The sequence below is a fragment of the Protopterus annectens genome, chromosome 1.part1, assembly GCF_019279795.1.
Source record: "Protopterus annectens isolate FY-2018-M chromosome 1.part1, PAN1.0, whole genome shotgun sequence".
Taxonomy (NCBI): Eukaryota; Metazoa; Chordata; order Ceratodontiformes; family Protopteridae; genus Protopterus; species Protopterus annectens.
The window spans coordinates 1,037,558,195-1,037,583,562 of NC_056726.1; the positions used below are offsets into that span (position 1 = coordinate 1,037,558,195).

Genomic DNA, 25,368 nt, shown 5'->3' on the forward strand with positions numbered 1-25,368 from the left:
GTATGTCATGTGAACTGATTTACCTGAGTCTTACATCTTAATAACTTGTTTAGAAAGTCCAAAATGTTCAATAGACAGGATCTGCCTTTAACAAACACAAATTGGTTCTGGTCCAGGTTTTGATGAATGTCTATGTCCTTTTTTATGAGGTCCATCATGATGTGCTCCAATGCCTTACAGATAAGGCTAGTGAGGCTGATAGATACAGGTAGTTAGATAGTTAGTTAGGTATAGATAGTTGTCTAGGAGTGTTGTTGGTACCCTTTTGTGGAGTGAGATGATTAGAAAAGCTGTCCATACTTTGCAACAGCACAACACAACACATCACAACATCAGTGAGAGCTGACTTTCAATAGATCACAGCTTTTTGCTATATGAAACCCTGACCCAAAATCAGGCCATCATTGAAGGATTTAGCACCAGTTCCTCACAAAAGTGTGGTGCACTGCTGGAGAGAAGCATCCGCCTTCTGTCTGCACTCTGACCCAGTGAAAAGCAATGCTCCTCACTGACCTTGGAACTGGATATCCATGGGCAAACTGAGATCTACAGTGCTGCAGTATTGTTATGTTTAGGTGGGATTCTTACTTAGAGGCATTCAGTCATAATCCCACTGATGGTGACTTCACACCATTGGCTCTTCAGCCAGGCACCTACACCTAATGTCCGAACCTCTGGTTCCTCTCGTGCTGAGCAGGAATATTAAAGCAACAACACATTGGCATGGCATGAATCTAGTGGAAAGGCTGAGCCTGAACAGATAAAAGAAGGAGTTAGCCAGGCAATGTTTGGAGCTGATAAGAAGACCACCTGGCACATTGTCAGGCCTATGGAGCGAGTGCTTTTAGTCTTGGAAAGAGTGGACTTGAATTTGTCCACTAATATTTTGGCAATGTCCTCAGGGATCAAGTATGTGATGGTACAGTGTAATAACTTGGAACAGTGTTCATTATCATTTCTGACATAGGTGAAGAAAACGTTGTTGTTATCTTTAGCATGGGTGGTAGCTTTAAATTTGTACTTGCTCCTGGAGGATTTAATTTTATTTCTATGCTTTTTTGATCATTTTGAGCTCTTCTCTAGCTGATGGTATGTTTATTTGCTTTTGCAGGCTTGGAGCAGTTTGTCCTTTTGTATAGCCTACTGATACCAGGATTCCAAAAAATGGGTTGTTCTTTAACTTGGCACTATATTTCTGTCTTATGGAGACAGAACATTCAATGCTAGCTTGGAGGTAGGCACATAATTTTTCCATGAAAACTTCGTCATGTGAAGCAGGGTCATCTAGGTGAGGATGGTGTTTGAATTTCATCAGATCATCAATTAGTTTGGAATAAATGAGTTGCATTAGCAAAGAACAATGAATCAGAAGCACTCTATCTGATTCTGGAATTGATTCAGTAAAATGCACAAAGTAACTATTTCAGGTTGCAGGGCAAAGACAGACGAATAAAGAAGATAGTCAGACACCCTCCACAAGGGATGCCATCAACAACCTGCTCACCAGTCCAGGGGACATTAAAGGAAGATGGAGGGAGTACTTCCAGCAGTTTCTGAATGAAGAAGATCCACAGAAGCTGTACTGCCCCAAACACAGCCTATAATTAGAGAAGAGGAGGAGCCCACCATAGAAGAATTAAGGACAGCACTAAGGAAAATGTAGTCAAAGGAAAGCAGCAGGCCCAGATGAGGTCACAGCAGATATGATACAGATGTTGGGTGAGATAGGAGAGAAATGGCTCCTGTGGGTACTAATAGCATTATGGAGAAAAAGATGTATCCCAAATGACTGGAGAATATGCATACTCATTCCAGTGTAGAAGAAGAAAGGGGACATTCACAAGTGTGGGTAGTACTCCTGTCACACAGAATGAAAGTTCTGGGGAAGGTGTTTGCTAAATGAATACACAGAGTAGTAGAATGTAAGATGTGAGCTAAGTAGTTCAGATTCAGATCAGGATGCAGCACAATTGACCTGATGTTTGCAGTGAGACAGGTAGTTGAGAAGAAGCTAGAGATGTGGAAAGAGAGTCCAGCTAGGCATTCCTAGATCTGGAGAAAACATATGACAAGGTTCCAAAAAAGCTGATTTGGGAAGTCCTGCAGTGGTTCAAAGTCCCTGAAACATTGGTATAATTAATGCAGTCTATGTACAAGGACCTAATGACTCAAACAATAACAGTGTTTGGTCTCACAAAGGGGCTCCCATTGGGAATGGGTGTGCATCAGGGTTCAGCTCTGAGCCCACTCTTGTTTATACTGGTGATGGGCTACATTAGCAAATAGGTCAGGGGGGACAGATCAACAAAGTTGCTGGATGCAGACAATGTGGCATTACAAGCAAACTCTGAGCAAGAGCTTCAGCAAAGGATAGGGGAATAGAATGCAAAACTGAAGGCACATGGGATGAACATGAGTACAGATTAGAGTTGTAATGGCAACAAACAGGGGAAATCAGAAGAAGCTGAGAATTAAAACGGAAGGAAAAATACTTGAACAGGTTAAAAGCTTCAAGTATCTGGAAGGGGTGGTTGAGGAGAATGAAAGTTTGAATGGGAGCAGTTGATAAAGCTTGAGGTGATGGAGATGAAGTGCTTGAGATGGGTGTTAGGATGTACACTGTGGGACAAATGAAGAAATGAGGACATAAGAGCAGAAGCAAAGTAGCTCCAATTGCAGATGTTCAGAAAAGCAGAAGACAATCTGGTGAAGATGATTTGGGACAGACAGGGAGAAGGTAAGAGGAAATGAGGGAATATAGCAAAGATGTGGATGGATTGTGTAAGAGAAGACCTATGACACTCAGCCATGAGTGTCAAAGAAGGCAGGAGAGTGGAACTGAATAGAGAACAATAGTGACAGCTGACATGACACCCCAATCTCATACAGAAAATGAAAAAAATAGGGGGGTGTTAATGATGAGGAGGAGTCTTGTGAGTTAGAAATTCAAAGTTCACGTGAGGGAAACAAAAAGTCATGATGTCAGGTAATTGAAACAAAGAAAGTGCTTAGTTGATGCCAAGCTGGAGAAGAAGCTAAGTACGTGTAAGGACTCCTGTCGTTGTAGCACGATTTGGTTATAGGAGTATATATAAACCCACACTAAGTAGTCTGTTGGAGAGGGCCATAGCACGACTGTGTCTGGAACATATGGCTACCTAATTATGAGTGCTAGGAAAAAAAACAAAGAAATTGATGGCTATGAGAATGAAGTAACAACAGGCACGCCAAAGCATAGGGGCAGTAAAACCATGGAGAGTCAATCACCTTTATTTTGAATCCTCTCAGCATAAATGTGGCTTTCTATGACTTCTTCAAAAGTCTGTATGAAGAAAAAAATCATGTTAACAACAGATTAGATTAAAAAAATGTGAGTTTATGGGAAAAGATAAGTTCTTGACTGTTTTCCAGAGTCATTAGAGCAATTTAAGAAGCATATGAGCTTAGAAGAGCATCTTAGATGAGTTAAATGCACCCCATAAGTAATGCCTCAGGCCTAGAAGGTCAAAGTATCGAGCTATGTAAGTTATTGGTAAATCAGTTTAAGCAGCCCCTGCTGAGATTATTGAAAATCCGTCATACCAGTTATTCGGTGTCACTGAAATATCAAAGCCAGGTATTGACCTTGGTAGAGCACAACATTTAAGACCTATTTCCATATTAAATGTTGCTATGAAGTTATATGCTCACATCTTATTGGACAGGTTGAAGGGCAAACTACCAGAGCCGATCTTACTGACACATACTTGGCTCACTGACGGTAGGTCAAACAGTGTTCACTTCAGAATGCTTGATGAGTACATGTAGTATTTTAGAGCCATCAGTGGTTATATTGGCAGGTATTGAGAATGCCTTTGATATGATTTGTTGGCATTCTGTATGGAAAGTACTACACTGCATGGGGTTCCAACTTAACTTTGTGAAGGAATGCAAGCACTATAGGCCTCCCATTCTGCCAGGGTCCTGACTAACTCTGTTCAGTCCCCCATTTTGGCCTTCCAAAGAGATGTGTCTGGAGTGTTTCTCCCTAGGCCTCTGCTGAAAATGGGCTCTGTCCCAGTTCAACTTTCCCAATAAACAAATGTTAAATAAAGAAAATAAAATATATTCACAGAGGTACAAGGCAGGGATGCCCATTTTCTCCAGCCATAGTTTTCTTAGTGATTGAGCCTTTAAACACGGCAGCCAGTTTGGGTAATATTACTGAATGTCGATCATTTCATGAGGTAGTAACTAAGGCACTTTTCTTTGCAGATGATTGCATAACCCTTACATACAGCCCTAAGACAGATATTGCTAAGTGTCTATCTTTGTTGATGTAATATGCATAGAACAAAATGAAAACTTCTTTTCATGCAACAAAGCCTTTGCCCACTTCTCTTTTCATGATCAGAGCTGGTATTGCTCCTTGAATGTTTTCACACTAAATATTTAGGCATTGTTTTACACCGAGTTATTCCCATAATAGTCCCTTTCAGGCTGGTCCTCATTTAGTCAAATGTGTTTCAGTGGGTCCACACATGGTAAAAGTTAGGCATCTCTCTGAGAGGAAGAGCCACACTCATTAAGATGTATGTTTCCTCTCTGTTGTTTTACATTTTCCATCGTATCCTTGCCTCCAGCAAATATAACTCAGGAAAATCTTGTGTCTATTGAGATTGTGTGGGTGATCAAGTAAAATTGCATGTCAGCAGGAATAAAAGCAAACTCCTGGAGGTGATTTGGGCTTTGAGACTCCCCCAGTGGGTAAACTACATTTACACCTTCTCCCTAGAACAGCTGTGGGCATTTGATATAAGGATCTCCCCATTTGGGTTGAAGAATAGGGTGTAATTCTGTGTACAGACTCATAGACTCCCTTTGGTCCATTGACTGTTATGCAGAGCTATCACAAAGCTGCTGAAAAGATGATATTAAATTCAGAGGATGAATGTGGCCCTTAAAGCTCTGTATGTCCTCCTTCCGCCTGAGGAGGTTTGGGAATCTACCACTGCCCTATGGGGATGTCCCTAACTATGGGCAGATCAGGTTGCCTTTGGTTGTAAAGTCATGACAGAGTACCCTTGGCAAGATATCATTGAACGGTGCAGAATGAAATGCAAAGTTTTTTTACCATATTCCATTTTAAATGAAAAAAAGAGCTTTGAATCATGGACCACTGTAGAAATTTATGGTTATGGCATTTCATCTCTTCACTCAAATATTATAAAGGAGGAAAGTAAATGTGCTGACCAATAAAGACCAAAGAATTTATGCAGGGGGGGATTGGTGTTAGAAAACTCAAAACTGTAGTTATAGTTAAGCTTTTTATGTCAAACTTTATTTATTTATTTAACATTTGTTGACTGGGAATGTCCGACTAGGTTCCACAGAGCCTGTTTTCAGCGGAGGCCCGGGGAGAAATGCTCCAGATGCATGTTTTTGGAATGTGGGAGGAAACCGGAGTACCTGGAGGAAACCCCCGCGAACAAAGGGAGAACATGCAAACTCCACACAGAAGGCACCCCAGCCGAGAATCGAACCGGAGAACCTCTTGCTGTGAGGCGACAACGTTAACCGCTGCACCACTGTGCCGCCCCAATAATTGATAAATTATCACTGTATATTAAATTATAAACCGCTCAGTATTGTATGCATAGTTATAAGTGAAGTGTTTAACCTATTTTGTCCACCCTGGCATATATGTTTGTAAACGTCACCATTGTTACTCTGTTTAATAGGCAGACACGGGTTTGGCTAGCATATGTTTTTTTTGAATAAAGCATGTAAAAAACTTCATAAAGGAAATAGCCCAAACTTAACTTGGTGCAGGCTTTTTAACTAGAGTCATAGCCCAAACTTAACTTGGTGCAAGCTTTTTAACTACAGTTATAGCCCAGTTTTCATATGGCAAACAATGGTCAAAATAGTCTACCTTTACAGGCTCTCTTCAGTAGAAATCACTCCTCTGACTCCTGCTAACAATGTTTAACATTTTTAGAGCACAGACATGAAAGCAAAAGTGGTATTTCCAGTTCTGGTCCAATAAAATGCAAACTTTTTCTTTCCTCAACATGAGCTATGGACTCACAATCTTTTTTTTTTTAGACTCACTCTGTTTTGCTTCTATCCTGGTATTCCCAATTTTAAACAGTCTTTTTTCCCCCCAAGTTTCAGATGGGGGTACTCTCCCAAGTCAGTGCAGTATGTTTCACTTATCTTTATTCATTAGACAGAAGGCATTTGTCATCTTGGAGACAGTGGTATTCATATTTTATTTGTAGTGAATGAGTTTTATAGTTTTAATTACAATTTCAGTTTGCATTCACTAAGCTTGTTTGTAATGACAATGCAAGTTTAGTTGTCTTTTAATATGGTTTAGATATTTACTCTTCAGTGTGGCAAGCATTTGTTTATTTGTTAAGGCTGACATTGGAGTTAAGTAGCTTTAATCTTCTGGGTCAGCACAACTCTCAACAGTCAGGCTGTCAGAAAATGGATCTTACAGCTTCTGACCTGATACAGCAAGATACATAGTATGACAAACACCAGACACAATTCCATGCATGCAGTTATAAAGATGAATGTTATTTCCTTGATCTGTGTGGCATTTCTGCATACGCATTTCTTTTTAGGGAATAATGCATATAGATGTAAAGTAGTGTAGACACAAAACCGGGAGGAAATTCAAATGAAATGTTTTCTTTCTCACCCAGATAACCTCTCACTCCGCCTGGTAAATGGTAGCACACTTTGCAGCGGAAGACTAGAAGTTTATAACGGACTCAGCTGGGTAACCGTTTGCAGAAGTAACTGGACCATGAACCAGGCAAAGGCAGTTTGTGCACAACTAGGCTGTGGATTTCCAGTTCAAGTATATAGTGATGCTCATTATGGACAAGGATATGGAGATATCTTTCCACGGGATGTTTTATGTTCTGGAAATGAAACCTCTCTTATGGACTGTGATTTTACTCAGCCACGTCCGTCAAGCTGCACACATGACCAGGATGTCAGTATCATCTGTTCAGGTATGTCATGTAGAAAAGCTAGAAGCTTATATTTTAAGTGACAAATGGTTTTGGAAAACATTTACTCAAAATGCCATTCATTTATTATAAGCATGTAGGTGGACTGAAGTACCAGTGCCCTTTATCAGTGCAAGATAATTACTGTAAAGTAAATCAAACACAGATTATAAATTTACAGTAAGCAATCACACGTTATGCAAAGTATCATAACATTGCAGCAGTCAGGATTGAACCTAGAGATTTTAAGACAGAACCAATGAGCCGCAGTACTGCCTGGCTGGGTAGTATTCGCTGTCATGAATGCTGCTGAAGAAGCATCAGCAGAATAAAGTATTCTGTTATACCTGAATGGAGGAAATATACATGGGTATGTAGCAAATGATGCGTAATTCTATCTGTGATGAATTGTGGGGGATGCAGGAACCACTTTAAATTCAGTTACAGTCGATGCAATAGAAGAGAAGAGTTCTGATGTAAGATATCCAACATTACGTCACCGATGTCCAAGATATACTGTTTCAGAAACAGAAACATATTTAAGTCAGTAAACTAAATTTTGAAGCACCTCTATACCAGCAGGTCACCAAGGATAATAATGTAAAATAAGTTGGATGACCGCTCTTAATCATATTACATTTTATTTTTTGAACTGGGTGCATTTATTTGTGGTTCCTGTGTTACTATTCCTGATGCCAAGCTGGTCCTTTTTAACCAGTTTGAAACTCATCTTAATCATGAAGAAAAATGTTATTGCATGGGTAGGACATTATAGAGTTCAGTAGCTTAGATGTATTTCTTCAAGATCTCCAATTGACTTAGATCATACTGGTGTTGTATGTTTTTTTAAGAAGAGTATTTAATAAAAATGTTGCTAGGGATTCTTTAGAATTCATAACATTGGTCTGTGCTTGTCGGACATGCATTGTGCTCTCCTTTTTTAGTATTTCTTTCTAAGTTATAACTGAAAAGGGTCCTTGGTCCAGTTCACACACCTATAAAATAAGTACATTAATAAAATGTTCTTTGATATACTATCTGTCAAAACACAGGCAATCGCCTGGTGATGTTTGCAGAAAATCATCCTTCTGACCCCATCTGCCTCTTTTGTGTCCCTCGACAGCTGCAAATACTCTTTTGTATCTCCTTTTTGCTGACTCTGTGGGTGCAGTACTTTGGATATGGGACACAATTACTGCCCCACTAGAATGGTAATCAGTAGTAGGCAGAACTGCAACTAGGGCATGGTGAAGGGGTCAGCTGCTCAGGATGCAAACTGTTAAGGGGGCATGATATTCAGGGCTGTTGGTTTGGGAGTACACAACATGCTTTCATTCCTGGAACTGGGGCAACATTATGCTGTCAGAATTAAATACAACCAAGAAAAGTACAAAACAGGTGATGCTGGCAAACTGTACTTCCCAAAAATAATCCAAATGCATAAAAAGTAAAGGAAGCAACAGACCACGGCGGTAGAGAATGCAAAATAGTTTAAACCACAACGAACATAGAATGGTGAGTGCTTTCGTGGGCCAAGCCATTTCATCAGACATTGAAACAAAGTATAAAATACCTTTATATATCATCCTACACTCACTAATTGGGAACCCATCCTAATTTAAAGTCACAGGTCAATCCATGTGCAAATGAAAAACAGCATATAAAAACAGTATATAAAACAGTATATAAGAAACAACACATTTAAAAACATGAACCAACATTTTTAAAAGCTAAAACACACCAAAGATATATTAATATTTCACTTTACCAAGTCTCTTCCTAGGAGAATGGGCTTGATGTTCATTTGATGAAGTGGCTTGGCCCACGAAAGCACTCACCATTCTATGTTCATTGTGGATTAAAGTATTTTGCATTCTCTATAGCCGTGGTCTGTTGCTTCCTTTACTTTTTATGCATATCAGAATTAAATGCTGATATGGCATTTGTTGTTACAGGTGAAGTGTTCCATGTGTGGCAAATTGACTACAGCAAGCTCCCTGTTGCATTTTTACATTTATAGCAAGCAGTTTACTACAGTTTTAAAGCAGGAGAGCTTTTCACTTTTATGATCCTCAACTGAAAAAGTCAAGTGGGTCTTTAGGCAGGGATATGCTTAGGGCACTGGGTGATCTAGCTGCGGTTTTGATAGCAGGGTACAGTGTGAATGGTACCAGGCCCCCAATTCCATTTTGTAATTTAATCTCTAATTTTGAGTTTCCTTGGGGGATTACTTCTTCTCCCCTTTTCCAAGAAGTGTGGTCTCTCCAGCACAGTTTGATTTGATCCCACAACCTCTGCCTCCCAGGATGCTATGTTTACAGGTGAATGCCACATGTCTGGTGATAAGTATCAAACCCTGTACCTTGTGAAAGTGAGGTAAATACTTTAAGAATTATGCCAGCTCCCACCTACTAAAAATACTATAGCATCCTATTTTATTCTGTGTCCATCTCCATATCACAGAAACCTTTTTTTATAACAGACAGTATTTTATTTGTGTGTTGAATAACTGAATAACCTCATTATACTTAACATGTACCATCTTTTTTAAGTCTTTTTTTCTCCCTTGCTGCTGACCATCGGCTGCAAGCACTATCTGTCCTTGTCCATCAGAGATGCAGTGTACTCCAGTTCCATACCAAGATTTTCTCTGACTCATGCTCGAGGCTGGTGAGTAAGTCAAGCCATCCTGGAGCAACATCATATTACTGATGAGTAGTATTTTATCCTCAGCCATAATATCCACATTTCTGCTTGTGCACACCTGTACATGTCCAATGGATGGACATCCAGTGGGGACATGGTGCATATCATCCCAACTCCACTGAGACTCAGCCACCGTACCCTGCCTATTCCAACTAAAGACAGTGCCTGTTTAAGTGCCCCAGCCTATAGCCAAGTCTAACATGTGGAGCATCCAGTCATGTGTCCTCCCTCGTCCATGATAGGCATGCCCATCTTTCCCTTGTAGTGCATCTCCTCATCTGTCCATGATAGGCATGCCCATCTTTCCCTTGTTGTGCATCAGATATTCGAGCCAATATTTGAATCCATTTCACCTGGATTGAGGTCAGAGCTTTTATCCTCTATGCCTCAGTGCAACTGTACTCCATTTTTATGGATACCATGGCAGCACTGGTCTGATAAACTGACTTTTATCAGAAAAGTGTGTGATTTTAATATGAACACTCAGGAAAAGAAAGTTGAGGCTACAAAATAAAGCTCAGTATTGCCATCTATATTAGGTTTATTTTATTTAGTTTCACTTTATTATTTGCTAAGAATGGTCTGGTTCTTGGACCCCTCAAACAATGTCAGCCTTTTAAGGCATGGACTAGGTATTCAGATTCAGACATACACTGTTTGTTAAGCATTGTACTTTACAAAGTGCTACAGATAGCAAAGTCATTGTAAAGAACTGCATCTCATCAGCTGTGGGAAGTTCCACTACTTTTATGTCAAATACTGTAAACACAATTTTGCACTCCAGGTTAGCCAGGCCTATAAATTACCTGCAGGCCATTTATCTAAAGCTTTGGTACATCTGCCATAACAAAACATAATGTATGCATCTGCCTGCACAATAGTCATTTACTGATAACCAAATACCCTGAGCCCATGTAGAAAAATGGGAGAAGGGGGCTGATGATGATGATGATGTGTGGCTTGCTCCTTCATTTGGATGCTTGCATCATATTCCCTGCTGCTTGCCTATCTATTTTCTTTCTTCCCTTCTTTTTATTACGTTTTACTTTCCATATAGTCACATAATGCGCTGCAAAGATGCCAATGACGTCCATGTCCCTTTCCATTTAATAACTTATAGCGACTCCATGTCTGCCATGACTGAGTAAATCCAAAAGCTCAACCAGTCCTGAAGGAATGAAGTAGTAAAAATGTTAATGTTTTTTTTCCTAATGAGCTCCCCACCTTCTTGTTGCATATAGTTAAAGATGCACAGTAATATAAGTTATCACTCATGATTGTGAATCTTTACTACCTTAGCAAAGGAAAATAGTGTCGTGTTTTATATAAAGCACTCATAGTTGGTCTAGGTTTGAAAAGGAATTGTTTTAACACACTCTGTAAGGCAAGTGAGACAGATGCATGAATAACATTATAGATGCAAAAGCTTTAGACAGATCTATTACCAAAATTTCCATAACTGCTTCTTTACTTTTCACACCCTCAGGATCTACCCAAAATCTCACAAAATGATTTAACTCAAGTGATTGTGTCCTGACCACATTTCCTCTAGAGAAGGTACACTTATGAAATTTAACAGCCTGAGTCCCTGAGGTGACCCAGTACACCTCAGTAATAAATGATGTTATGTGATCCTATCTCGCCTACATTCTGACTGATGGGTTCGGAGCCGATCCCTCGGCTCCGACTCGGCACGCTTATGCCAAAGAGCGAAGTCTCTTATTGGCTGAGCTTACTATATCCCAGGATGCACCGCTACCAATCCCCCAGATCTCGTTTGCCGCTAACAAGTGAAGACGTGGTCTCGAGCTGGCTGAGCTAAGTAGTGATTATTTTCACTAACTTTCTGTCAGGAATTTCTTTATTCTTCAACTAAAAGCTGTTTTAACAGCTATCTTGTGTTTAGAGTGCGTTTGGAGAAATTTACTTGGTAAATTCTTGTGTTGTGAGTGTTGATTGACTAGGAGTACCTCTTGTGTGGAAAGGCCTTTCCCGGTCTTTTTGGTTGTTAGGTGACTTCTGTTCTGTTTAAGGATCTCGGATCCTTTATACTGCTGATAGTTTCTTTTTCTTTAAAAAGAAGGACAAAGCAGAGAATTTCTTTTTCTGTCATAATTACAGTGTTTGTACTGTGTTTGGCTAGTTCACTGAATTATTTACCGGAATGTCTCAGGTTCCTAGGCCTTCAGGCTTTAAAAAGTGCACTAAGTGCAACTTTAAAATGTCTATAACAGATGACCACTCTCTCTGTGTTTATTGTTTGGGTGCAAAACATTTGCAGGAGTCCTGCAGCGTGTGTCACGCTTTTTCCTCGAGGGTCCTCCAAGAGAGGAAAAATAAGCTCATATTAAAAGGCCTTATAAAACCTTCCTTTGAAGAAGCTTTAGCATCCTCTCCTTCTCCTGCTAAAAAGAAAAGGGCGTCGGCTCCGACCAGTCCGTCGGATCCGACCGCCAAAAGACATAGGCAGGTTTCTCCTTCGGCTCCAAGGACTTCGGAGCCGAGGGCGGAACGGTCTGCCTCGATGCCACCAGTCTCGACTCCTCTGGCTTCGGAGCCGATGGCTGGGACATCGAGAGGTGGGTCACCTTCGTCGGCTCCACTGGTATCGGAGCCGATGAAGGTTGTCCGCTCAGACACTTCCTCCTCGGCGCCGAAGTCCTCCTCGGCACCGATGGCAACTAGTTTGGATATTCCTTCGGCGCCGATAGTCATCGAGTCGCCTCGGAGCCAGTCCCCTAGCCCCTTGGGGCCGTTGGAGAGGCCATCTCGAACCCGTTCAGTATCCTCTAGGTCATCGAGGATGTCAGATTCGGACATAGACAGGGTGCTCCAAAGACTGTTCCAGTCCCCAGTCTTTCAAAAATTTGTTTCGGCTCCGACCCAGTTGGCTCCGGAGCCGACGACCCATGCTCATGTCATTGCCATTCCTCCTCCGACCGCCGGCTCCGTGGAGCAGGTGCTGTTGGAGCCGGTGGAGGTCTTAGGGTCGGCTCCGACCCTTACTCCAACCCCGGCCTTCGGGTCCGAGTTTGGTACACGGACTTCTTCGGCTGGACCCGGGGTGATGTTTGGGACCTATGCTGTCGGTTCCGAGCCTCCCTCTCGGTGCCGGCTGCGGGACTTCCGTCTGCTATCATGGCTCGGGACCGGACACTCCCAGGATTCTGGGGTCCGGCTTTCAGAGCTATGAGGAGTGCCTTGGCCAAGTCTTCTTGCCATCTCTCCGGCTTTACCGGCACCTTCCCTGGGTGTGGAGACTGGGTCTTTGGCAGTTCCCTGTCCTTAGGCAGCGGAGCCCCTGGGCCTGAGGTTACCCCACTGGGGTTCCCCTCCTCCTGAGGGTTCTTCGGAGTTGTCTTCAGAGGAGCCCCCAAGGAAGAGATCGTGCAAGAGGAAGCACGTGGACTCCCCGAGTCTATTACATCGGACACTGATCTTGATGATGCGGAGGGGTCCCCGAAGTCGTCCTCGGATGATGTCTCATTTGCAGACATTTTAGAGATCCTCAAACAACGAGGTGGCTGGATATCCAAACCCCCCTCTGCTGATGAGTCAGTGCTTCTCAAGGCCTTTGGGGCTCAGCCCTCCGCCTCCTGGGTGTCTCCGCCCTTCGACGAGCTCCTGGATTTGGTTTGTCGGAGGGCGTGGGAACATCCAGATACCGTGCAACCAGTGCCTTCTCGTCCTAACAAATTTTTGTCTGCCCCACCCGAGAAGGAGTTCCTGACTAAAGGCGTGGCTGTAGATGCCATGGTGGTGGAATCTGCTACACAACAGGACGTGGCAGAGGCTTCAACGTCCGTCCATACTCCTAATAAGGAGTCTAGGAGCATGGACCGGTACGGGAAGCGCACCCTGACTTCAGCGGCCTTTACTTTAAGGTCCCTGAATTATTTGGCACATTTTACCAGGCTTCAGAGGGATCTGGTCAAGGAGCTGTCAGATTCCCTCTCGGGTAACCTACCTGAGCAGCTAGCCCAGTCGGTTAGCTCTCAGTTGGCTATCCTTACTTCAATTTCTAACTCATCCATGAGGCTCATTTCATATGCGGCTGAAGGGGCGGGTAGAGCGGCAGGCACAGGCGTGGCTCTACGGAGACAAGCCTGGCTCCGTTTGTGTCATTTTGCGGAGGCCTTCAAGTCTTCCTTCGCCGACGCTCCCTTTGATGGGTCCTCTTTGTTTGGACCTAAGGTTAAAGACACTCTTACCCGCTGTGAGCAAGAGGGAAAAACTTTATCTGTCGTAGGTGCACGTTATTTCACTCCCTTTCGGCCTTATCCCAAGGCTAAAGGAGGATGGAAGATGTGGTTCCGCAAATCACGTAAGTTTTTCCCTCAACAGCAGGAAGATTCCCCTTCCAGAGGCAGAGGATGGGGAAATTTTTCTGGGAGACGCCGTCCCAGAGGCGGCAGAGGGCCCCGCAATTCTGGAGACCGCGAGTCCTTTCGTGGCTCTTCAGCCTCCCACACTTCATGAGGGATTGCCCGGCTGTGCTGCTCCGGAGCCAGTCGGGTGCCGTTTTGCCAAGCACCTAAAAGCCTGGGAGTCTATCACTCAGGACAGATGGGTGCTTCGGATTATTGCCGGAGGTTACACCATTCCCTTCACACACTCACCCCCACCGTCCAAAAAAATCCCGGACCCACCACCCAGTCAAAGGGAAATTGCAGCCGCAGAAGCTTTAAAGCTGCTAGAAAAAGGAGTCATCCAACCGGTCCCCACAGACCAGATCGGATCCAGAAATTACTCAAGGTTCTTTTTAGTGCCAAAAAAGACAGGGGACCTGAGACCAATATTGGATCTCAGCAGACTAAACCAATCCGTCACGAAATCCAAATTCCGAATGGTCACGTTACAATCCATTCTCCCATTGTTGGAGAAGGATGTTTGGATGTGCTCCATAGATCTCAAAGACGCCTATTATCACATACCGATACATCGGGCGTCCAGGAAGTATCTGCGCTTCAGCCTGGGAGACAGTCATTTCCAATTTTGTGCACTGCCCTTTGGTCTCACCACAGCCCCCAGGGTGTTCACCAAGTGTTTGGCAGTAGTAACTGCTCACCTGAGGAGTCTTGGATTCCAAGTGTTTCCCTATCTGGACGACTGGCTCCTGACTGCCACCACCAGTCATCTACTAATGGACAACCTCAAAGCCACCATTTCCCTGGGTGCTACCCTGGGAATTACATTCAATTGGTCAAAGTCTGTCTTGCTGCCCTCTCAGCGCATAAGGTTCATAGGAGCAGAGATAGACTCAAAATTGATGCGTAATTTTCTTCCTACCGAAAGGATTCAAACTTTACAAGGCCAAGTTCAAGCCCTGCTTTCAAGATCCAAGGCCCCAGCCAGGATGGTCCTGCAACTTTTAGGTTCGATGTCTGCCACGGTTCTCCTAGTTCCTCTGGCAAGATTGCACATGAGGATTCTTCAGTGGCTATTATCGACTCAATGGTCCTTTCAGGATCTTCCCCTCAATCACCCCATTATGATTACAGAAACGTGCAAACGGGACCTTCGCTGGTGGCTTCAGCCGTCCAATCTGAATCAGGGAAGTCCTTTTGTTATCCCCCCTCCGGTGGTCACCCTGACGACGGATGCCTCCCAGACAGGGTGGGGGGGGGCATTGTCTGGGCAGGTTAGTTCAGGGTTCCTGGCTTCCAGACGAAACCTTTCTCCACATCAATGTATTGGAGATGAGAGCTGTACTTCTGTCCCTACAGGCCCTCCACAAGTTTCTCCCTCAGGGCATTATCGCTATCCACACAGACAACATGTCGGTGGTCTGGTATCTAAACAAACAAGGAGGGACCAGATCTTACTCCCTTTGCAGAGAGGCCATGAGGGTGTGGGAATGGGCTGTAGCTACCAGCCGTTTCTTGGTAGCAACCCACATTCCGGGGAAATCCAATATATTGGCAGACAGATTAAGCAGGACAATTCTCTCTCCTCACGAGTGGTCCCTGAACGAAACAGTAGCAGCTCAGGTTTTCAGAAGATGGGGGACGCCGTGCTGCGACCTGTTTGCAACACCACAAAACACAAAGTGCAAAAGGTTCTTCTCCTTGACTCCACATCAGGGGGAAGCAGCTATGGATGCTCTAGCACAACCTTGGCCAACAGGGCTACTTTATGCCTTTCCTCCGATTCCACTTCTCTCCAGTCATTCAGAAAGCTTCTCAATTGGGGTCCACAATGATACTAATTGCTCCGCACTGGCCTCGTCAGGTATGGTTTCCCTACCTGAAGAAACATGCGGTGGACGATCCTTGGGTTTTAGATCTAACTCCGGATCTGCTGATTCATCAGTCGGGACGACAACATCAGTCCCTTCACACTTTGAAGTTGACAGCTTGGCTCCTCCACTTCCGACTTTAGTCAGAAATCACACCTTAGACCCGGAAGTTATTCACATTTTATCTTCGGCCCACAAACCCACCACTAAGAAATTGTACCTCAGTAAGTGGAAGAGGTTTGCTATCTGGGCTCAACTCAGGGGCTTAGACCCTATCACTGCCCCGATCCCAGAGGTTTTGAAATTTTTAACATCCTTGTTTAATCAAGGATCTTCAGTCTCTACTATTAAAGTCCAACTGGCAGCTATCTCTAAATTTCATGAATCCATGGATCCACCGTTGATGAGCAGCAGATTATGCAAAACTTTCATTAAATGTGCGGGGCTGTTAAGACCCCCAGCTTTTCATCCTGCGCCTCCGTGGGATCTTGATTTGGTGCTTCGTGCATTAACATCTTCCCCTTTCGAACCAGCTGCTACATGTGAGTTAAAATATCTGTCTTGGAAAACTGCCTTTTTAGTTGCAATTACCTCTGCAAGAAGAGTTTCAGAGCTTCAAGCCCTATCTATCAAACCACCGTACTTGATTTTTCACAAGGATAGAGTATCACTTAGGCCTAACCCATCTTTTGTCCCAAAGGTCTGTTCTAATCTCTGTCTCCAACAATCTCTAGAGCTACCAGTTTTCTTCCCAAAATTCTCCAATGAAGCAGAATACACTCTCCATAAATTGGATGTTCACAGGCAATTGCGCTTCTATCTAGACAGGACTCAGCAAATTCGTAAATCAGACCAGTTGTTTGTGTCCTTCTCAGACAATAAATTGGGTAAAACCATCACAAAAGCTACTATCTCCAAATGGATTAGAGATTGTATAACTCAGGCTTATTCCTCTTCAAATAAGCAACTTACAACATCTATCAAAGCTCACTCTACCAGAGCTATGGCTACTTCTATAGCTTTTCATTCCAAGCTCGCTATTTCTGAGATTTGTGCTGCGGCTACTTGGTCCAATCCGCACACTTTCATTTCCCACTATAAATTGGATGTGGCATCTAAAGGGCGAGCATCATTTGGTTCCACGGTACTCAGGAGTGTTTTCCAGTGAGCCACCCAGGATTCAGGTGCTAGGGACGCTGTCCCATCAGTCAGAATGTAGGCGAGATAGGATCACATAACATCTTTTAGTTATGTACTCACCATAACTTCAGATGTTTGGGATCCATCTTGCCTACATTCCTAATACCCACCCTCCTTCCCCCGGCCTTGGAGATCAGAAGAGATTGAACGGTTTTGAGTTCTACTGTTTTATCTTGTTTCTTCTGACGATGTTATATAAGCAGTGCTTGCATGTGTGCATGTATGCGGACAAACTAGATCTGGGGGATTGGTAGCGGTGCATCCTGGGATATAGTAAGCTCAGCCAATAAGAGACTTCGCTCTTTGGCATAAGCGTGCCGAGTCGGAGCCGAGGGATCGGCTCCGAACCCATCAGTCAGAATGTAGGCGAGATGGATCCCAAACATCTGAAGTTATGGTGAGTACATAACTAAAAGTTTCTTTACTTTGTCAAAATCATTACAGTCTGAGAATGTCCACATATGCTTGGGGGGATACTGCCGTGAGATGTGCTGACAGAATCCATTCACAGCTGAAATGATCCTAGCCTACTGTCTGGTTATTTCTTGAAACATTACCAAGAAGACTTTAATGTGTTTTGCACTGTTGATACGCTTCAGTGAGGGCACGGCTCTTGGTTGTGCCATGGACCTGGTTGTGCCATGGACCAAGCTACTACTACTACTACCATAACCTCAGCAGTTATAAACGTAGCGGTATTCTGCAGAGGATGTACTTTGATGATCAGCATGTATTCTTAGGCATGTAAATAACTCTGGAAAAGGAAAGCTCACTTTTTGGCAATGACTTGTAGAACTGGAAAGGCAAGAACATGCGACTGCTCAAGGTATCTACTAAATGCTGAATTTCTCAGGCAGCAAACACACATGGTTTTTCACAAACTGTTCTATTGATAAAAAGTAATGCAGGCTGATGTTTCCAAAATGCAACCAAAACATAAACAGTAAGTAAACCAGGATGTTTACAGTAAAGTAAAGTTTTCAGTCCTCGAGCCATGATTGTGGTGATATTTAGAAAAGTGAACAATCTTCTTACTGCTAATAGTCATTTAAATCTGCACTTTCCAGTGAGCTGATTGTAAACACAAAGTATTTCAATACCAAAAGTCTATTCCCAGAAAATAAAAGAGAAAATATAAAAATTCGGGGATTATTCAAGTTATACAAACCTAAGTCTGTATAACAGTGTTTTTCTCTGCCAGGACTTCCTCTGGCAAAACAGTGGAACATCTCTTTAGCAGAATCTCTGATGTCAGGCAACCACCAAGTGTCTGTTACCAGGAATTTCAGTGGCAATTATAGACCTGTTGGTTTACATCCACTCACCTTTGGAAACAGTTGCATTATCCATGGGTACTCCTTCATTCAGCAACAATAATCCACACAAGAGTACTGCAGAGTTCTCTGCATAGCCGGCTTTAGGCCCCAGTTAAACCTGTGGATGCTGGGGCCCTGTTCTTTAGGGGCCCCAATCACACTAAGTTATCGTATTCTGATATTTTGTAACATGTCTGTCTAGTACAACAGTCTTGTATTCTTAATAAACCAGGTGGGTAATAACTCTTATTTATATCTCCCTTAAAATTCAGATATTTTTGGTTATCAAGTAACAGGCATCACAATTCTTCTAAATATTTTAACACTGACATAGTGCTACTAACGTAGTTGAACTCTGCTGTTGGGATATTTTCTCCACTAAAACTAAGTACATAGCCAACTTTAGGTTCATGCAATACTAGTGGCTGCAGGGGAGCCTTCCTTAATCATACTTGACAGTGTGGGGGGGCCCATAAAAGCTGTTGCTGGTCGGAGAGAAATGAGGAATCGAAGAATTTATTAATTTCCTGATTATGCTGTTTAACCTGAACAGGTCTGTGATATGTGCCTGTTAGTATAAAGCTGATAATGAATATGAGCAAGGTAAGCACTAGAGAGATCAAGAGCCCAGAGTGACTGATAATCAGTGTATAACTTGTATTTTAAGAAGAGCTGATGCTTCTGGCCATCAAGGATAGTCTTCTATTTCAGAGTTTTACAAATACTGTCAGAACACCAGATACTATAACTCACATTCTTTGCTTATGAATTCAATGCAGTACCAAAAATAATAGCTCAATAAACTCATAATCATGAACACATTTTAAATATTACTGTAATTCATAAAAAAAGTTAATAGAATAACACCTTTTGCATCAACAGGTATTTTTGGATTATAAGTATAAAACTCCAATGTCTGGATTTATTGACTGTTTGAAATGCTGAATGATTTGCCAGCAAACTAAACTTTATATGAAGGACAAAGCAAAACTATGAGAAAAAATCAGGGAAGGTCTGCGAAATCAGGGACAGTAACAGGTGTGCATTACTCCTCAATGAGGTAAGTAAAAGTGACTTACCCCTGCTGCTGTCTGGTGACTGCTAAACAGCCTTTACTAATCTGGTGTTGCCATACAACTGTTGCACGAAGTATTGCTGTGTGCTGAAAGAAGTACAAAACTAGTCCTGCAATGGCTTATGCGTGTGTGTGTGTGTGTGTGTGTGTGTGTGTGTGTGTGTGTGTAAAATATCAGTGATTATTATTTGTGCAAAGGCTTAAATTTATCACAGAACATTCAGACACTTAGGTCTTCTCAGAGTCTGGTGGACCTTCCTCCACTGTCTGCATAAATGGTTATAGGAAGCTGCCTTACTCATCCTTGACTCTGTGGGGGTCCCCACAAAAGCTGTTGCTGGTTGGGAAAAATGAAGAGAAAAACATTTATCCATTTTCTGATTACACTCTTTAACTAGAACAGTGCTGTCATATGACTCTTTTAAGATAAAGCTGTTAACAGCCTTTGTTTTCAACCACACCCATTCTAAAACCAGCTCTGATCAGATGTGGTGTACAGAAAATGGTTGTAGGTTATGGAGGGCAGTGATTGTGTAACTGTTGTAGGTTATGGGGGGGCAGTGATTGTGTGGTTATTACTTCTTTAATCTGCATCACAGTCAAACCTTAGAGGTGGTCATATGAGGTCATTATAGCTTTTGTTTGAGCTGAGGACAGTGTGGTCATTGTTTCTTTTACTTTCCTGAGATGTACAAAGAAGGTTACTATAATTTGTGTAAGAGAGGTATACTATCTAGGAGCAACAAATTAAAATATATTACTGTAATCTTTATTTTATTTTCACTTTACTCACAGTCACACATCAGGCACATATACAGGTGTCTGCCATTGAGGGTAAGAGGTGAGGAGTGAGGAGTCATCCCTCCCTATTTGTATCCTTTTCTTATACTTGGTGGCTTTGCAGTTGCCCACCCCTACTGTAAATTTGATCTGGGACACTCCTCCCAGTCTAGTGTCATTAGCTCATTCTACCTAATACAGAGAGAACATTTGAAAAGGCCAACCCACTTAGTTTCTTAACCTTGAATTATCTTCTGCTCCTCTTTACTCCCTTTCCACTTTACTTCTTCTTCTTCTTCTTCTTTCAGCTTTTTCCAGGTTAGGGGTCACAACAGCAGATCATGTGTCTGCTCATGACTGGCAGTGGAGTTTTATGGTGTCGGGTTGCCATCCCAGCGTCCAACCTTCCACGGAAAGCACATACATGCACGCACTCACACCTAGGGCCAAATTAGAGTGTTCGATCCACCTACAGCATGTCTTTGGGATGTGGGAGGAAACTGGAGCACCCGGAGGAAACCCACATGACCACAGGGAGAACATGCAGACTCCACGCAGAAGGAAGCCGAGGATCAAACTGAAGAACCTCTTGCTGTGAGGCGGCAAAACTAACCACTGCCCCAATGTGGCCACCCCCCCCCCTTCCACTTTACTAAAAAAAAAAACTTTGCTGCAATCATCCTGTGTTCTAACTGAGTGTGCTTCTCAGCTGAGAAATATATTTTTTGGCACTTTTTAACTGTTCAGAGTTGAATAAAACAATAATTGAATTCAGTTCAGAATAAATTTTGAATACATTTCATTTATTTAAGCTGTATTTGCTTTAATACTGCTACACACTCAAGTGTGCTAGCTTGCACTGCATTTGAATTGTTTTTAGTGCTGTTTTAGCTGCTTTTCTGTAAAACAAAAATCTAACTTTTAAGCTTGTTTCCTGCCTTTCCTGTAAGTAGTCTAGTCCAGATACAGATTTGCTGTATCCAGAAATGTTTGTAAGCTTCTGAGCCCTCCACTCAAGCCTTTCTGTGTTGGAGGGAAGCCTTCTAGCTTATCAGTGGGAGTGGTAAGCACTATGTAGCCTATCTACCACATGAGGTATATTGGCCGTTTGGGCAGTCTTTCCATCTCTTTCAACTTTCTGGTTTAAAAGCTCGCGTTTGCGCTTTTTCGCCCTTTCCTGTAACTAGTCTAGTCCAGATACAGATTTGCTGTATCCAGGACTGTATATAAGCTTCTGAGCCCAACAAGCCTTTCTGTGTTGGAGTGAAGCCTTCTAGCTTATCAGTGGGAGTGGTAAGCACTAGGTAGCCTATCTACCACAAGAGGATTGGTATCTGGCCCAGAAATTGTAGTTTATTGGCTGTTTGGGCAGTTTTTCCATCTCTCTTTCAACTTTCTGGTTTAAAAGCCTACATTTGTGCTTGTTTCCCACCTTTCCTGTAACTAGTCTAGTCCAGATACAGATTTGCTGTATCCAGGACTGTTTGTAAGCTTCTGAGCAGTGCCAAAGTCTACTCTTCAATTTTCCCCTTAGATCTACTAGTTCTCTCCTCTCCTGCATTTTACTAGCTTATTAATCTAGCACTTTACCAGACTTCTTGTAGCAATTATTGCAGCACACAAAAGTGCTACCAGCACTAAACATTCTACAAGGAAACAGCTCCAATATGTATTATTAATGCCCACCCCTCCAGGCATGTCTAAATGTCAGTTCCCTGTGCTTTCTCCTATTAACCTGGTGAACTTGGGCATCCTGACGCAATGTAGCAACTGCCTCATGTACACCGGTAACCCTCTTCTCTTACCTCCCAACACTCAGACTTGCGAGAGATGCATTTATATATCCAAACTGGAAGCCACGCACTCTCCAGCCAAGACCAGAATAGCTGGTCAAGAGGAGAAGGTCAACACTTGCACCACACCACATGGAACACACAGCCCTCCAGAACAAACATCAGTACTGCCTTTACATAAAAACACAAACCACACACCCACCTTCGTGGAGCCTCTCAGTAAAAATCTAAGCAAACAGCAGAGAACTCCAAGGCAAAAACACACTGGATCATTACAACACAACACTAATCACGAGACACATAACTCTCCTAAACAGTGTGCCACTCAACCAAAGCCTCTAAGGCAAAGCAACATGCCCAACACACTAGTCATAGGTGACTCGATAGTGAGACACATTGAAGTCCCACTCACTAGGCTGAATAAGGAGAAAGTAACAGTCAGCTGCTCGTCAGGCACTAGGATCTGCCACATAACACACTCACTCAGGTCACTCAACAACAGCTACAGATATGACTCTGTCATTGTACATGTGGGTGTAAATGACATGAGACGTACCTCCCTGGACTACATGAAAAGAGACATGGCTCTCAGATTATGTAGCCCAGGTGGGTATGACCCTAGCCCTGAGCAGCATCCTACCATCACCCAGAATGATACCACAGCACAAGCAGAAAATTATTGATTTCAACAATCGGCTAAGTTTCTGGTGTCATTCTAAGGGGATCCAATATCTATTTGCCTGGGATGACATGACTGACAGACTTCGATGCTTTGCCAGAGATGGCCTGAATCTCTCACCCCTGGGCTTCCGGATACTGGCCAAGGCTCATGCCACCCCTATAGTGCCTTTTTTAGGCAGTGTTCCAAAGACCAAATTACCACCATAACAGCTACAAAGAAATGCAATCTGAGGGTCATGCTGCTCAACGCTAGAAGTCTAAACCTCAAAATGCACTCACTCGAAGCACTCCTTAAAATGGAGAATATCGACATTTGTGCCATAACAGAGACCTGGTTTAAAGCAGCAGAAAGCACCCCTGCACTACCAGGCTATAACTCATTCCACACCTTTCAGCCCCAGAACTTGGACTGAAGCTCCAAAGGCGGTGGTGTTTCCATATTTATAAATGATGTGCACACCTCCAGACTGGTAGCCCAACATAATGCATCTGAGATACTTCAGATGCAGCTAACATTGGGTAAGACAGTAATTCAGGTCGTAGCCTGCTATAGGTCCCCAACCATGTCCCAAGACTCACACTCCATGTTCCTAAGCACCCTGGAGAATATTAAGGTCCAACCTAGCACTCATACTGGGTGACATCAACTACCCCTCCATTAACTGGAAAAACTACTCATGTACCAATACACTTGCCCAATGTTTCCTGGAATTCATTAATTCCAATGCCCTGGACCAGCTCATTCTTACCCCCACTAGAGGTAGTAACATCTTTGGTCTGGTAATTACTAACATGGGCGACCATTGCTCTACTCCAATAGTCAACTCCTCCCTGGTTAGATCCAACCACAAACTAATCACCTTTTAAATCATCACCCCCCCCCCCCCGCAAAGGTAACCACCATGAAAAACTTCGTCAAAGCTAACTTTGGGCTCCTAAAAACAGAGGTGGCTAACTTCACTGCAGCCATGCAAATGGAGATCAGTTGCATGACCGCTGAACCATACACCAATGCACTGTACGAACACATACACAAATGCATGGATCTTGCCATACCCAATAGAACCAAGATGCTCTCCTCCAAAAAAAGGAAGCCAATCTGGTGGTCCCCTGCCATAAACAAACTCTGCAACAGAAGGATAAAACTGATGGGGAATAAGGTGAAGTCCCAAGACTGGAAAAACTCCCTTATCAGTCTCAACAAAAAGTTGAGATCCCTCATGAAATCCTCTAAAGCTAGCTGTGGAAACAAAATTGCAGCAGATAGTAAAGACAACCACAAGGCCTTCTATATTTATGTAAAGAATCTCCATGGCAATACCCAGATTTGCTCTGAGCTACTGCACAATGGTACCTCCTATACCAAGCCAACAGATATTGTCAATGTACTAGACGACAGATTCAGTGCTGACTTTACCCCTCTCTCCCCCTTAAGGGACCAGTCACAATACCAGTAGATTGCCTGGCATCCAGTATTACTGCTCCACAGGTTAAAACAGCACTGTCCAAGGCCAAGAATATAGCTTCTATATGACCTGACAATATCCCTGGCTGTGTTCTACATGAACTACAGAGTGAAGTGGCACCTCACCTGTGTGCCCTGTTCAATCACAACCTCACCTCAGGTTTTGTCCTTACCAAATGGCGCACTGCTACAGTCATCCCTCTCCACAAAAAAGGAACGACTACAGACCCTGGGAACTACCTCCCCATTAGCCTGATGAGTCTGATGTGCAAATCTATGGAACGCATAATCATGGACCTAATAAACAAGGATATAGGGAATCTCCAAACTCTGGAGCCCACACAGTTTAGTTTAGAGAAGGATAGATCATGCCTGCTCAACTTGGTCAACTTCTTTGAGTCAGTCGCCAGAGCTGTGGATGAAGGCAAGGTGGTTCGTACAGCCTACCATGATCTGGCCAAGGCCTTTGATATCATTCCCCACTTAGGAATCATAGAAAACTCACTAAGCTAGGCATCAAACCCTATATCACTAGGTGGGTTGCAAACTGGCTCACAGGTAGAACCCACAGTGTGAAAATAGCTGACTCCAAGTCAGACTGCAGACCAGTCATGAGTGGAGTCCCACAGAGTTCGGGACTGGGTCCTCTCCTGTTTGGTATCTACTTCTCTGAAGTCCAGGCCAACACGAAGGTACTCTGGCTGACAAAGTTCACAGACAATTGCAAGTTGGGAGCTATTATTAATTCCCGAAGTGATGTTGACATCCTACAGACCACTGAGACCAACGACTGATATCGAAAGCATAGCCTTAAGCTCAATGCTAAAAAATGTGTCATCACCCCCTTTGGGAAAAACCCGGTTCCCATGAATTACCACATCAGTGGTAGTCCACTGAACACATAAGGCATTATAAGAGATTTGGGAACACAGGTTGAAAACAACCTCTCTTTTGATCACCACATTGCCATTGTGGTCAGAAAGTCTTTTTATGTAAAACAGTGTAAGAAACTTCTCTGTGTGGAAAATTTTCAGTCCATATATTTCTAGTTAATCACTATATATTAATCATATCAGACAATAGTAGTAGAAGTAGCAAACTTAAACT

The 25,368-nt window shown here is 43.0% G+C and overlaps 1 protein-coding gene across 2 annotated transcripts in view; it reads left to right on the forward strand.

Annotated features, from left to right (window-relative positions):
* Positions 1 to 25,368, forward strand: part of LOC122808819 (deleted in malignant brain tumors 1 protein-like) — a 612,008-nt gene that overhangs the window by 192,285 nt on the left and 394,355 nt on the right. For both annotated transcript variants that reach the window (XM_044079898.1, XM_044079889.1), the window contains exon 5: positions 6,696 to 7,010. In XM_044079898.1, the coding sequence (XP_043935833.1) occupies positions 6,696 to 7,010 (315 nt within the window). The remainder of the gene's footprint in view (positions 1 to 6,695; positions 7,011 to 25,368) is intronic.